Source organism: Falco cherrug (assembly GCF_023634085.1).
Source record: "Falco cherrug isolate bFalChe1 chromosome W unlocalized genomic scaffold, bFalChe1.pri SUPER_W_unloc_1, whole genome shotgun sequence".
Classification (NCBI taxonomy): domain Eukaryota; kingdom Metazoa; phylum Chordata; class Aves; order Falconiformes; family Falconidae; genus Falco; species Falco cherrug.
In genome coordinates, this window is record NW_026599288.1 from 4,142,700 (window position 1) to 4,155,323 (window position 12,624).

Sequence of the window (12,624 nt, forward strand, 5' to 3'; positions counted from 1 at the left end):
TGAAGAGCCACACAGCAAATTATCTCGGCCACACTGATAAGAACCACTAATGTTTCCTGTCCTCGATGCCCCTGAACAGTTATTAAGGCTGGGATGTGCAGCAAGTATGTGGCACTGTCATGGTTTAACCCCAGCTGGTAGCTAAGTACCACACAGCCTCTCACTCGCTTCCTCCTCACCCAGAGAGATGGGGAGGAGAATAGGGAAGGTATGTAAAATTCAAGGGTTGAGATAAGAACAATTTAATAATTAAAATAAAATAGAAAAGAAAAACCTATAATAGTTATAATAACAATAATAATTATAATGAAAAGGAGGGAGAAGGGGAGAGGAATAAAATCCAAAGGGAAGGGAGAAAAGAAAACAAGTGATGCACAAAACAATTGCTCACTGACCGATGCCCAGCCAGTCCCCGAGCAGCATTCACAGGCCCCAGCCAACTCCCCCCAGTTTGTATACTGAGCATGACATCCCATGGTATGGAATACCTCTTTGGCTAGTTCGGGTCAGCTGGCCTGGCTGTGTCCCCTCCCAATTTCCTGTGCCCCTCCAGCCCTCTGCTGGCAGAGCCTGAGAAACTGAAAAGTCCTTGACTTAGTATAAACATCACCCAGCAACAACTAAGAACATCAGTGTCCTATCAACATTGTTCTCACACTAAATCCAAAACACAGCACTGCACCAGCTACTAAGAAGAAAATTAACTCTATCCCAGCTGAAACTAGGACAGGCACTCATATTGAGTACTGTGCTGCAGCAGAGGAAGCAGAAAGTGAAACTAGTTTTTAGTTAAAGTGGGATGTAAGCAGGATGATTATAAACACAATGACTAAAAATAAGATTGTAAAAAGCTAAGGAATTACTGTTTTTCATTTGCATATTTTAGACCATTTTAAGCAGTGTATGTTCTTATTTTGCCCAGTAGCGTATGTATAATATATAAAAAATAGTGAGATATATGTGTAATGCATGTGAATTTATATATATAAAAGCATTGGACAATCATTAATGGCATGAAAAGTAACAAGAACAAATGCCGGATTCTGTGCCTGTGACAGAGTAATGCTGGGCGCAAGTCTAAATTGGGAGAGGGGTGGCTGGAGAGCAGCCCTACAGAAAGGGATCTGGGGTGCTGGTTGACAGCAGGCTCAAGAGGAGTCAGCAGTGTGCCCTGGCAGCCAAGAGGGCAAACTGCAATCTGGGGCGCATCAAACACAGCATAAGCAGCTGGTCAAGAGAGGGGATGATCCCACTGTATTTAGTGTTTGGTACAGCCTCACCTTGAGTATTGTGTGCAGTTCTGGGCCCCACAATTTAAGAAGGATGTGAAGGTCCAGAATGCATCCAGAGGAGGGCAACAAAGCTGGTGACAGGGCTGGAAGGCATGTCCTATGAAGAGCAGCTGAGGACTCTGGGTTTGTCTAGTTATGAGAAAAGGAGGCTGAGGAGTGACCTCATTCTCTGCAGCTTCCTGAGGAGGGGAAGTGGAGAGGGAGGTGCTGAGCTCTTCTCCCTGGGATCCAGTGACAGGACATGTGGGAATGGCTCAAAGCTGTGTCAGGGGAGGTTTATACTTGACAGTAGAAAACATTTCTTTCTTGAGAGGCTGGTCAAACACTGGAACAGGCTTCCTACAGAGGTGGTCGATGCCTCAAGCCTGTCAGTGTTTAAAAGGCATTTGGACAATGCCCTTAATAACAAGCTTTTGTCAGCCCTGAAGTGGTCAAGCAGTTGAACTAGATGATCATAGAATCATAGAGTTGCTTAAGTTGGAAAAGACCTTTAAGATCATAGAGTCCAACAGTCAACCCAACACTGCCAAATCCACCACTAAATCATGTCCCTAAGCACAACGCTACAAGTATGTTAACCTTCAGGGATGGTGACTCAACTACTTGCTTGACAACCCTTTCAGTGAACATATTTTTTGTAAAAACATTGTAGGCCCCTTTCAACGGAACTATTCTATTCTATATACACAAAAATTGCTAATTATGACCTGAGATTTCCTCTAATATATTTTGAGGCTAAGGATAAGATACACTAGGAATTTAAAGAAGTTTCTTTCCTCCATTCTTGTGTAGTTGGTCCTATTCCCTATTTACATATGAAATTGAGAACTTTCGAAAATATACCCAGCATTAAACCATATCACGTAGAATTAAAGCAAACGGCATAGCAGGTACCGTGTTCCTAACTCCTTGGTCTCCATTTGCATCCCTGCTTCTCTTCCGTGGGCGGCAGCCTCTTAGCTCGCTGCCAGTCGCTGCGGGTGCGCGGCCACAACTGTCCCAAGGAGGCCGAGCTGGGGTCGCGCTTCGTCGGGGCTGCTGGAGCTTTGTCTCTGTTTTCGGGTGGTGCTTGGGAGGAGCTGTGGAGGAAGCACCCAGTTTTCCGCCTCCCAGGATTGAGAGGCTCGTGGTTTTGTCGCCCCCAGGCTCCTGACGGCGTGGGACTCACTAGGGAAAGGCTGACGGCGACGCCGGCGTGCCCGAGGCGGCTCTGGCGGACGGGGGCGTGCCCGGCGCTAGGACCCAGGAGGACGCGAGGCGGCTCTTAGGGCCATATTGCAAATTTGCTGTGACTCAGTTTGCTCTGTGTGCTGCGCAGCGGGTGGCGGCAGAAGCAGGTCAGTGTTGTCCGTTTGTGGGGCTGGGTTCGGGGTTGGCGGGGTGCACGGGAAAGAGTGGGTCGGGTGCCGCGCAGCTAGTTTGCTCCCTTCCTCCTCCCTTCCTCTCCCCTCCCCCCCGAGGCCTGCTGCGCTGCTAACCGCGGCCGTTTGGTGTTTTTCAGCAAGCCAAGATGGAGTATGAGTGGAATCCAGACGAACAGGGGCTTCAGCAGATACTGCAGCTGCTCAAGGAGTCCCAGTCCCCGGACACCACCACGCAGCGAGCCGTGCAACAAGTATCCTTGGTCGAGGCCTACGCCGCGCGGGCGGGTGGGGCAGGCAGAGCGGAGCTGTGGCGGCCTGGAATAGTGCTGAGGAGGCCGGGGGCGCCTGGTGGGGGCAGCGCGGCCACGGCAGCCGGACCTGCCCGGGGAGCCGCCACAGCGAGTGCTGTGGGCCGAGCGTCCGCAGTAGCGGGTGGCCGTGGCGCGGCGTTTGAACTGCCGAGGTGGCCTGTGGGCCGCGGGGCCGCCTTGCCCCGCCGTGTGCCCGGGCACCTGTTGCAAGCCCGGAGTCAACGTTCGGGGTTTTTTTTATTTTTAAAGCCCTAGCTCTGGCGTGGCTGTTTCGGTATCTGCTGCTTTCCCAGGTTTACCTCACGCTGGGCCGCTGCCAGCTCCTAGTCTTCAGCTGCGGCGGATCCCGCCGAGACGGCTGGGGGGCCGCTTGTCCACCGAGCTGAGTTGGCGATGCGGCGTGGGGTACCGATCGCCACTGCGGCAAAGTGGGAGCTTTCTAATCTAATCTGGCGCTGGGATTCAAGGCGAAAGCCGTAGCTGGTGGGAGGAGTGTCCCTGGTGGAGCCGCTGCCTGCATGCTCTCCTTGGCCTGCTGGCTCTGACACTGCATTTTGCTACGTTGTGAGGATGTTTCTGCTTGCCTAGAATCCTGAGCCTGAAACGCATACTGCTCATTCCACTCTATGTTTCACGAGAAGGGGGAAATCTACCGTATGTGGCTTCTTGTGCAGCTTTGCAGTGCATTTTATGTTAGCGTTGTGGATTGTTGGTTTGTTGTTTGGGTGTCATAGCGTGTGTGTTGTTTGTCGTTCTCGCCCCCCCCCGGAAAATTTTATGTTAAGACTAATAGAAATATAAGGCTTGACAAATAAAGCTCTCATCTACCATCTCCTACTCCTTGAGGTAACTATATAAGTGCTTTTAAAATATCTAGAAGTTCTGAAAGGATATTCTCCTATGAAGTATTTGAGTTTAGTGTCTTGATCCCTTTTTATTTAAGACATTTGCTTGAAGGTCTTAACAGAAAACAACAGAATTCATTTATGTAGGTAAGAATATACATATATTCTTTTAGAAGTTTAGCTTGAAGCCAAACTTGCTTGATTTCTAGGCTTTCCTAACAGATGTGGTCAAACTTTTGAAAACTTCTGTTCTTATCTGAAAGGTGAAGGTAGTTTTCATCTTGTTCTTGCAGCTATGTTTCAGATTCTTAAGATGCTATTGCTTCCTTTGAAAAATACTATACAGAAGTGGCTAAGTGTTCTGATAATGTCCCAAACTTAAACAGATGCTCTTCTTTAGTACTTCAAATACAAAAGTGCTTATAGCATCAGTGTTTATAGTGTAGCTTTCATGTAAAATTACGTTTTAAAGCTCTGCTTCAAATAATGGCATCTAGTTTATTTTTTGAAAAATAGTTTGTGTAGAATGGGCAATATAGGTGATGCTGTCTGTCTTGAAGATGAGTAGAAATTTACTGAACAAAAGTGCTGTTAACTGATGTTTGAAATTCTTCAATGGCATTGGTAAATCCCTGCTGTGCTGAAATACCTGTGCTTTCAAGGAGGTTCTTATATGTTGGCTTGTAAAGGTTAGATAAATGGCACATTTTTATCGTATTATCAGTTTGGGAAAATATTCTAATACAACTTGACAGGCCATGTCCTATAAATTAAAAATAAATAAATAAATGTGTCCTTTGAGACTGTTTCCACAAAAATTTGTGATGGCTGTTGTATTGTGGATCACCACTTAGTAGCATGTCTGTGTAGGATGGTGATTAATGGTTTTAAATTTAAAGTACTTCCAGTCCTTAATTTTTTAAAATAAGATTATCAGTGTGTTGGCTGTCTCATCTTATTTATGACATAGTTTTGGCATATTTAGGTGTTTATGCTCCTCACTTTATTACATTTGAGTTCTAAAGTTATGAATTGGTAGGGCTTTCAAACATTTTTCAAATGAAGATATAGATGTTTCTTGGAATAAAAAAGAAAAAGTTAAGGTGGGTGAAGAAATTGATAAGAAAATATGGCCTATAAGCTATTCTTTGATTCCTAGACTGATTAGGTGTTTTTCTAATTAACTTTCTATTTAATACTGCTCTTTCAGTTCTTTCTGCTTGCTTCTGCTGCTGCTTATTTGAGCCATTGGAATTCAGTTGTTAATGTTCAACTTGACTGCTTTGGTGATTATGTTTCTGAAGCTTGGAGAAAAAGAAAAACATTTTGAAATGTGCTACCATACTTCTTGGCTGTTCCTGAAAGAGCTCTTTGGCATGACACCTTTGACAACAATCTTTGGATGTGTTTTTCTTCAGTTCTAGGGGCCATGTAGAATGTTCTGTATTATTTTTCACTTGCTGTGACCATCCTTCTGTTCACGTTTCATCTTCTGTGTTTCACAGCAAAGGAGCTTGTAGATGTGGTAAGTACACTTTACTCTCTTATTAAGTGGAAAGAGAGTAGGTTTCTCTAGCAAAGTTACTACTTGATGCAAGCAGCCTAAATATCTAAAAATGAAGTTTCTTAAGCTTGTGATTGAGACACTGGCTGTTGGTCATTGGAAGGGCCATTAATGTCCTAACGGAGATACATTTTGCAGAAGTTTAACGATTTTGACTATTTAGAGATTTAGCTATACAGGAAGTAAAGTAAATGCCTATGAAGCAAACAATCTTACTATTTCTAAAAATTTTGTTAAATGTCTTGATTGCTTGCCATACTGATATATAGTAGATTTAGTAACTTAAAGATGACGCTACATGCTTATGACTTAAAATATTGTTGAGCATATTACTAATTAATACCAGGGTGTGAGAAAATATTTTTAAGGATCTATTAATTTCTGTGTCTGTCCCTGGATTCTTTTTTCAGTTTTCAACATAACTAAAAGCTACTGCTTCAGTATGAAAACTACAGTAACTGTTTTCAGATTGTTCATACTCTGTATGTTGTGAGCTTATAGTCACAGCTGTTTGATGCAGTAGTACATAACTCATAGTATCCAGAAAGCCATAAATGTTGTGTGTGAAGATTCAAATTTCCTTAACAGTTTCTCTCTTCAGAAACTAGAACAACTTAATCAATATCCAGATTTTAACAACTACCTGATTTTTGTTCTTACAAAGTTGAAGTCTGAAGGTAAGTTCTTAAGATAATGATTGGTTTATTCTGTGTTTTGGGTTTTTTTAAAATTTATTTAGCTTGAAAGAAATAAGAAGCTGATTTCTATAGTAATTTTGATGGTTGGTTGATCTCCATATTCATGTAGAACTCTCTTCCTCTCAGGAGTCTTTATGAAAAAAGATCTGATACATGTTGGTGCTTGTAGTTTCAGTCTTGGAATAGATTCCATTCTAAATGTTCTATGAAATCTTACCAGAAATGTGGGAGCATCGTTCTTCTATCAGACTATAGTGAAATTGTGGAAAAATATTGCAATTCATGGTGATGTATCATGACTATACATATTATAAAATGTGCTGCAAAATCCAGTTGTGATCATGATCTCCCGAGTAATTAACCCGTTAAATATTTTTAATATCACATACTAGAGTTCTCCAAAGATCATGTCTGTCAGAATCTTAATTCTGAAGTCTTAATTCTAATAAAATGTAGTTACTTACTGTTGGCTTATTTTTATAGACTTTGATACAAACTGTTTATGGCATACTATGTAGCCTCTTCCAGTTGGTAAATTCCTTAGTAATGATCAGGGTGTATGAAAGACTTTCTTTCTGGTGTACTATAGCTACTGATTTGTGAGGTCTTTGCCAGTGAAAGAGACTTATTTCAAGATCTGTTTTGGCACATCTTCTGTCTTCTTTATGTTTGTTTGTACTTAACATGTTTGGTTTTGGGGTGTGTGTGTGTTTTTTTCCTTAGTGTCCTGCTACCAGTGCTGTTTCTGCCTTCTAGTGCTTCACCTCTGAGTTTTTCAATGCTTGCTTTTTTCACTTTGAATTATGTTTTATTTACATGTTCTTGCTGATGCTTTGAATGTTACAGGGCCACATTTATATTACATTTGAACTAGTGTTTTGGTTGTGCTGTTGGCTTACTTCAGGAGGAAGGAAAGAGAGAGGAGGAGGAAAGTATATTTTCATATTTGAAGGCTGGAGTATATCCAAATGTTTTTGTGTGTTCTATGTAGGAAATCTGATAATCTTTAAGGCCTTGGGGGAATACTTCAAGTTTGAGAGAGAGCGCTTTCAAGACCTGGATTGACCAGGATATTAAATTTTTGAGCAAGGTGTTAGTGCAGATATAAAGTATTCCATACTAGTTAATGAGTATGCTATCATACTTTAATTGTTCATGTGCTTTATACCATTAACAGAAAAATGGAGTAAGTCTGGTAGTGGGATTTGGAGTTTGTACAAAGGATATGGTGGGAGGGTTGCTCCATTTCTCCCCCCCCCCATTTTCTAACAGTGCCTTGCTTGCCAATTTCCCTTTCTTCATTCTGTTTACCACTTGAGCTTGAGGTTCTAGATAGTGATGTGTTAGAAACTCTTTCCAACAGATCTTCTGAGATTATCTGATAGTCTTTTTTTTTTTTTCTTCCCTCCCTTAATGTTTACACACATCAGTCTGGAATGGAATGAAGGGTAGGAGATGCTAACCGTTGCAAAATGGTTGTTTTAAAGTATTAAATCTGGGGGGGGGGGGGGATTGGGATCTGGCAGGTTGAGGGGAGCAAGCAAGCTGGGAAAAAGTAGCAAATTAATCTCTAAGAAGAGGTGTTTGGGATCAGACTGCGCTGTTATCTCTTGCAGGTACATTAGGTAGGTCTTCTGCGAGACTGCTGAGAAGCAGCTGTTGCTTCAGAGAAGCTCTTGTCTTGCATCAGTGACATTTTTAGTCATACTCTTTTGTTCAAGGCAACTGTTTTTAACTTTTGTATTTCTAGTTCAGGAAACTTGCAGACTATTGGAGCTGCCATAATTGAGTCCAGTGTTGGTGCTTCTCATAGTACTTCTCAAGTTCCAACTATCCTGTTACCTTTCTTGAGTAGGACTAATGAGGCATGACAGAAGACTGTTTATTGGATTTGCTTTGAATCCAATCAACAGTCCTCTGTTGTCCCTCATTAGTCCTGCCTAAGCAAGGTAAAGAGACTTTTAGAACTGCTATTCAGTAGTTACAATATTCTTGCATCTTCTTTTTGGACCAGTAGGGGAAAATGTGATGAACTTATCAGGTAGATAACTGTCTTCAGTACAACTGGGAAAATGTTGTTTTCTCTCTCCTCCTGAAGAGGGTTCTATTTTAGCACTCTATCCTACAGCCTTGCCAAGCTTGTTGACTAGGGGAAAGAGCTAGTGTGCTTTACAATGCAGACCAAAGTAGAGATATTTGTACTGTTGGAAGTTCACACTTCTGTTACGGCAATACTGTCCTAGCAGAAGGAGCCATGGAAATAAGCTTCCAACATCAATGACAACTTGTTCAATAGAACTTAAGGTGGTTTGATAGCTAGTGCATGAGAGCACTTGATTTGATAGCAGCTATGACTAAACCTTGATTCAGTTGTTGAAACAGCTGCTGAGAAAACTGTGCTTAAAGAACCATTTAGGTGACAGCTCCTGAATGTGGGAATCACAGAATGGTCAGGGTTGAAAGGAACCTCTGGAGATCATCTAGTCCAACCCTCTGCTAAAGCAGGTTCACCTAGAGCAGGTTGCACAAAATTGCGTCCAGTTGGGTTGTGAATGTCTCCAGAGAAGGAGACCCCACAGCCCCTCTGGGCAGCCTGTTCCAGTCCTCTTGTCATCCTCAAGGTAAAGAAGTTTTTCCTCGCATTCGGATGGAACTTCCTGTCTTGCAGTTTGTGCCCGTTGCTCCTTGTCCAGTCACTGGGCACCACTGAAAAGAGCCTGGCCCCATCCTCTTGACACTCACTCTTAAGATATTTGTCGACATTGTTAAGATCCCCCTCTCAGTCTTCTCTTCTCCAGACTAGACAGCCCCAGCTGTCTCAGCCTTTCCTCATAAGGGAGATGTTCCAGCCCCCTCATCATCTCTGTAGCCCTCTGCTGGACCCTCTCCAGCAGTTCCCTGTCTCTCTTGAACTGAGGAGCCCAGAACTGGACACAGCATTCCAGATGAAGCTTCACTAGGGCAAAGTAGAGGGGGAGAATCACCTCCCTCGACCTGCTGGCCACACTCCTCCTAATGGACCCCAGGATCCCATTGGCCTTCTTGCCCACATGGGCACACTGCTGGCTCATGGGCAATTTGCTGTCCACCAGACCTCCCAGGTCCTTCTCCGCAGAGCTGTCTCCCAGCAGGTCAGCCCCCAGCCTGTACTGGTGCAGGGGGTTTTTCCTCCCCAGGTGCAGGACCTTACACTTGGCTTTGTTGAACTTCATTAGGTTAATCTCTGCCCAACTCTCCAGCCTGTCCAGGTCTCGCTGAATGGCAGCACAGCCTCCTGGTGTATCAGCCACTCCTCCCAGTTTTCTATCAGCAGACTTGCTGAGGGTATGCTCTATCCCTTCATCCAGGTCAGTGATGAATAAGTTGAACAAAATTCTGTAATGGTTCATTAAAATGTGTGTTGAATACTATTATTTTACTGCAATGGATTTTTTACTAGGTTGCCTGCAGATACATAGGGCTCAGGCCAAAGACAAACAACTTTGCAAACAAACTTTTATTTGCAAGCGAAGTTACTTCATTGCAAAGCTGGCTGTTTCACTGAGGCCTGCCTCTAAGATATGCGTAGGTTAGGGATTTGCTTTGTTTTAGCACCAGAGGTATTACTTTCAGTTGAAAAAAAAGTAACTTTTTTTTCCCCTCCAGTGTTAGCTTTGTTAGGCTCCTGTGTCTGCATGCTTATGACTTGCTGGATTTAGGTCTGTTGTGGTACGCCTATGCATGTATGTGGTGTTTTTCCTGATTTTTAACTTCTGTGGGCCTTGTTAAGCTTGGACCTTCCTGGAAACAGGTGTTGCTCTGCTAGGATTTCATCAGTGGATATATGGCCTGGCTGGCTTGCAGCTATGGTATATATGCATGCCTTAGATTTAGGCACTTCCTTTCTTTTTCTTTAAACTACTGTGCATTTCTAAAGACAAACCCTGATGTTACAGATATCACAGAATATGAAAAATATTGAGGAAAGAGCATGCAGTCCTGTGTGGATAACTGGCTAGCTGAAAAGGGTCACATAGACATAGTCCAGCTGGCTGGACAAAAATGCACATCGCTCTCAGCTTATCTGAAGTAAAGCAAAATACACTATCCTCGGCTGTTCTTGTTACACAATAACAGGAAGATCACGGTGGGAAAAGAATGTTACAGGTGGGAACAGATAACTACAGAAGAGAAACTAGGGGCGGGCTTGGTATTTAGGCAACTAACCAATAATGAGCTTAACTTTTGTAATATGTATGAGCTAATTATAACAAGGCATAAAAGGTGACTGTAAGGTACAATAAAGGAAGTCTGCTGATCACTCATATTGAGTGACTGTGTCTTCCCTCCGTCGCAACAGTCCTGGAAGTCAGACAGTAGACATGCTGATGGAATAAAATACGATCCCAAGCCATTAAAGATTGAGATATAGGTCTCTAGAAGGTACTTCCCAGGAGGCATGGCGCTCAGAGGTCTTTCTTAGCTGAGATGGAGTCCAGATTAACTGAAAAATACCTGAATGAAAGAAGTTTGGGTTTACTAATTTGTTTGTAAATTGAAAGTATCATTTAGATGCTCTGTTAGTGTAGCTTTTCCTTCTTGGTTTGGCAGGCATAAAACCTGGCAGATAATGTAGTGGCACTGCCCTGCCTTAGTTTTTTTGGGGTTTTGTTTCTTTGTTTTTAATGCCCCCTGAGCTGAGCTCAGAATCCTATAGGCCTCTTCTGTTAATGAGTTGTTTTCTGGAGTGTGTGCATATTGGTGCTGCTGCTTCTTAGATCACTTTATATATGTGGTGGCTTGACTTTGGCTGGCTGCCAGATGCCCACCAAGCTGTGCTCTCACTCCCCCTCAACTGGACAGGGAAGAGGAAATATGACAAAAGGCTCATGGGTTGAGATAAGGATAGGGAGATGCCTCAGCAATTACTGTCATGGGCAAAACAGATTCAACTCGGGGAACACTAATTTAATTTATTGCCAATTAACACGGAGGAGGATAATGACAAATAAGACCAGATCTAAAAATACCTTCCCCCTACCCTTCCCTTCATCCTGGGCTCAACTTCCCTCCCAGCTTCTCTACTTCTTCACCCCAAGCAGTGCAGGGCGATGGGGAATGGGGGTTGTTCATCACACCTTGTCTCTGCTGCTTCTTCCTTCTCAGGGGGAGGGCTACTCACACACTGCCCCTGCTCCAGCATGGGGCCCCTCCCACAGGAGACAGTCTTCCATGAACTGCTCCAACGTGAGTCCTTCCCACATGTTGCAGTTCTTCACAAACTGCTCCAGCATGGACCCTTTTCAGGGGGTGCAGTCCTTCACGAACAGACTGCTCCAGTGTGGGTCCCAATGGGGTCGCAAGTCCTGCCGACTGAAGAGGGTTCCCCCGTGGAGAGTCGGCCAAGTCACAACGATCACACCAATATGGCTACAGGCTGTGCCCCTTTATTAAACAAACAGATCATATTTATAACTTAAACCGACCGCTCACCCGACTTTACACAAAGGTGATTGGATAGAAGTCTCTGGCCACGTAGGCGTCCGTGTTGCTGATTGGTGAGCATGCTGCAGGCGCCTGATCAGAGTGTGCTGATGAGAGCATGTTGATTTCGTGGTTCCCAGGACTTGCTCTGCACCTGGCTTCTTGTTTGGGCATAGCTTGTTTTCTTTCTCCCACTGCTTGTTCCCAGGACAATTTAAAGCTGCTCTGCAGCTTCAACTAACAGGCCTGGGTTGTCCAACCCGGACAATGGTAACATATGTCCTTGGTCCTTAAAAAATCCCTCTACATATCCCCCTTTTTCTTCTTGGACAACCCATGTGTGTTTCACAATAGATGTTAAACCTTTCTTCAAACAAGAAAATAAACAGCTAAAAACTAAAAACATTACAGCAATGATTATAACTAAGCATATTCCTTCCATCAATAACATCTTTAACCAACCTGTTATCCCCAATCCTCTCAACCATTCATCAAAGGGATTATCATCAGCAAGAATATGCTTCATGTTTCCCTGCACTTGTGACAACTTCTTGTGCATCGATATGGAATGATTGGAAATGCTCATACAACACATCCCTTCAAAATCCTCACAACCGTGTCCATGTGCTAATAACAAAAAAATTATTGCAGCTCTATTTTGTAATGTAGCATGCCTAACACTATCTACATGAAGCAATAACGAACTTAAAATCTGTGATGTAGGATTAAATTGTTTCTCTCCCCAGCCCGCTAACCTTCGTATATTCTTAGTATTTAATGCTGCCGTTGCCCCCAGCATAAATATGGAAGCCAGGACATTTGCTGTTACTCTAATGTAGATCGACTCGGTCATTACATGTTTCATCAAAGGTGCGCAGTGCCCTCCGTGATCTGTGAGATTGTTGAGCCATTTTCAATAAGTCTTTCATATGTGGAGCAAACAAAGTCAAACGCCCTAAATAACATGGTCCACCGACAGGATACAAAGGAATCCCTGGCCACGCTCTGTCCCCACATATCAGAAAGATTCCCGGTGGTAACTGATAACCCCCTGATACATCTATATGGAAACCCCCGGTTTTCAGTT

The 12,624-nt window shown here is 43.4% G+C and overlaps 1 protein-coding gene across 4 annotated transcripts in view; it reads left to right on the forward strand.

Moving 5' to 3' along the window:
* Window positions 1–2,322: 2,322 nt before the first annotated feature.
* The window catches only part of LOC102056725 (transportin-1), a 77,955-nt gene continuing 67,653 nt past the window's right edge, over window positions 2,323–12,624 (forward strand). The window contains exons 1-3 of one of the 4 annotated variants that reach the window (XM_055700199.1): window positions 2,323–2,629; window positions 2,794–2,907; window positions 5,978–6,053. In XM_055700199.1, coding sequence (XP_055556174.1) covers window positions 2,803–2,907; window positions 5,978–6,053 — 181 coding nt within the window. In that variant the 5' untranslated portion in view covers window positions 2,323–2,629; window positions 2,794–2,802. Of the gene's footprint in view, window positions 2,630–2,793; window positions 2,908–3,817; window positions 5,338–5,964; window positions 6,054–12,624 lie in introns of those variants that run through there. The other 3 variants (XM_055700202.1, XM_055700201.1, XM_055700200.1) reach the window with 3 other exon arrangements.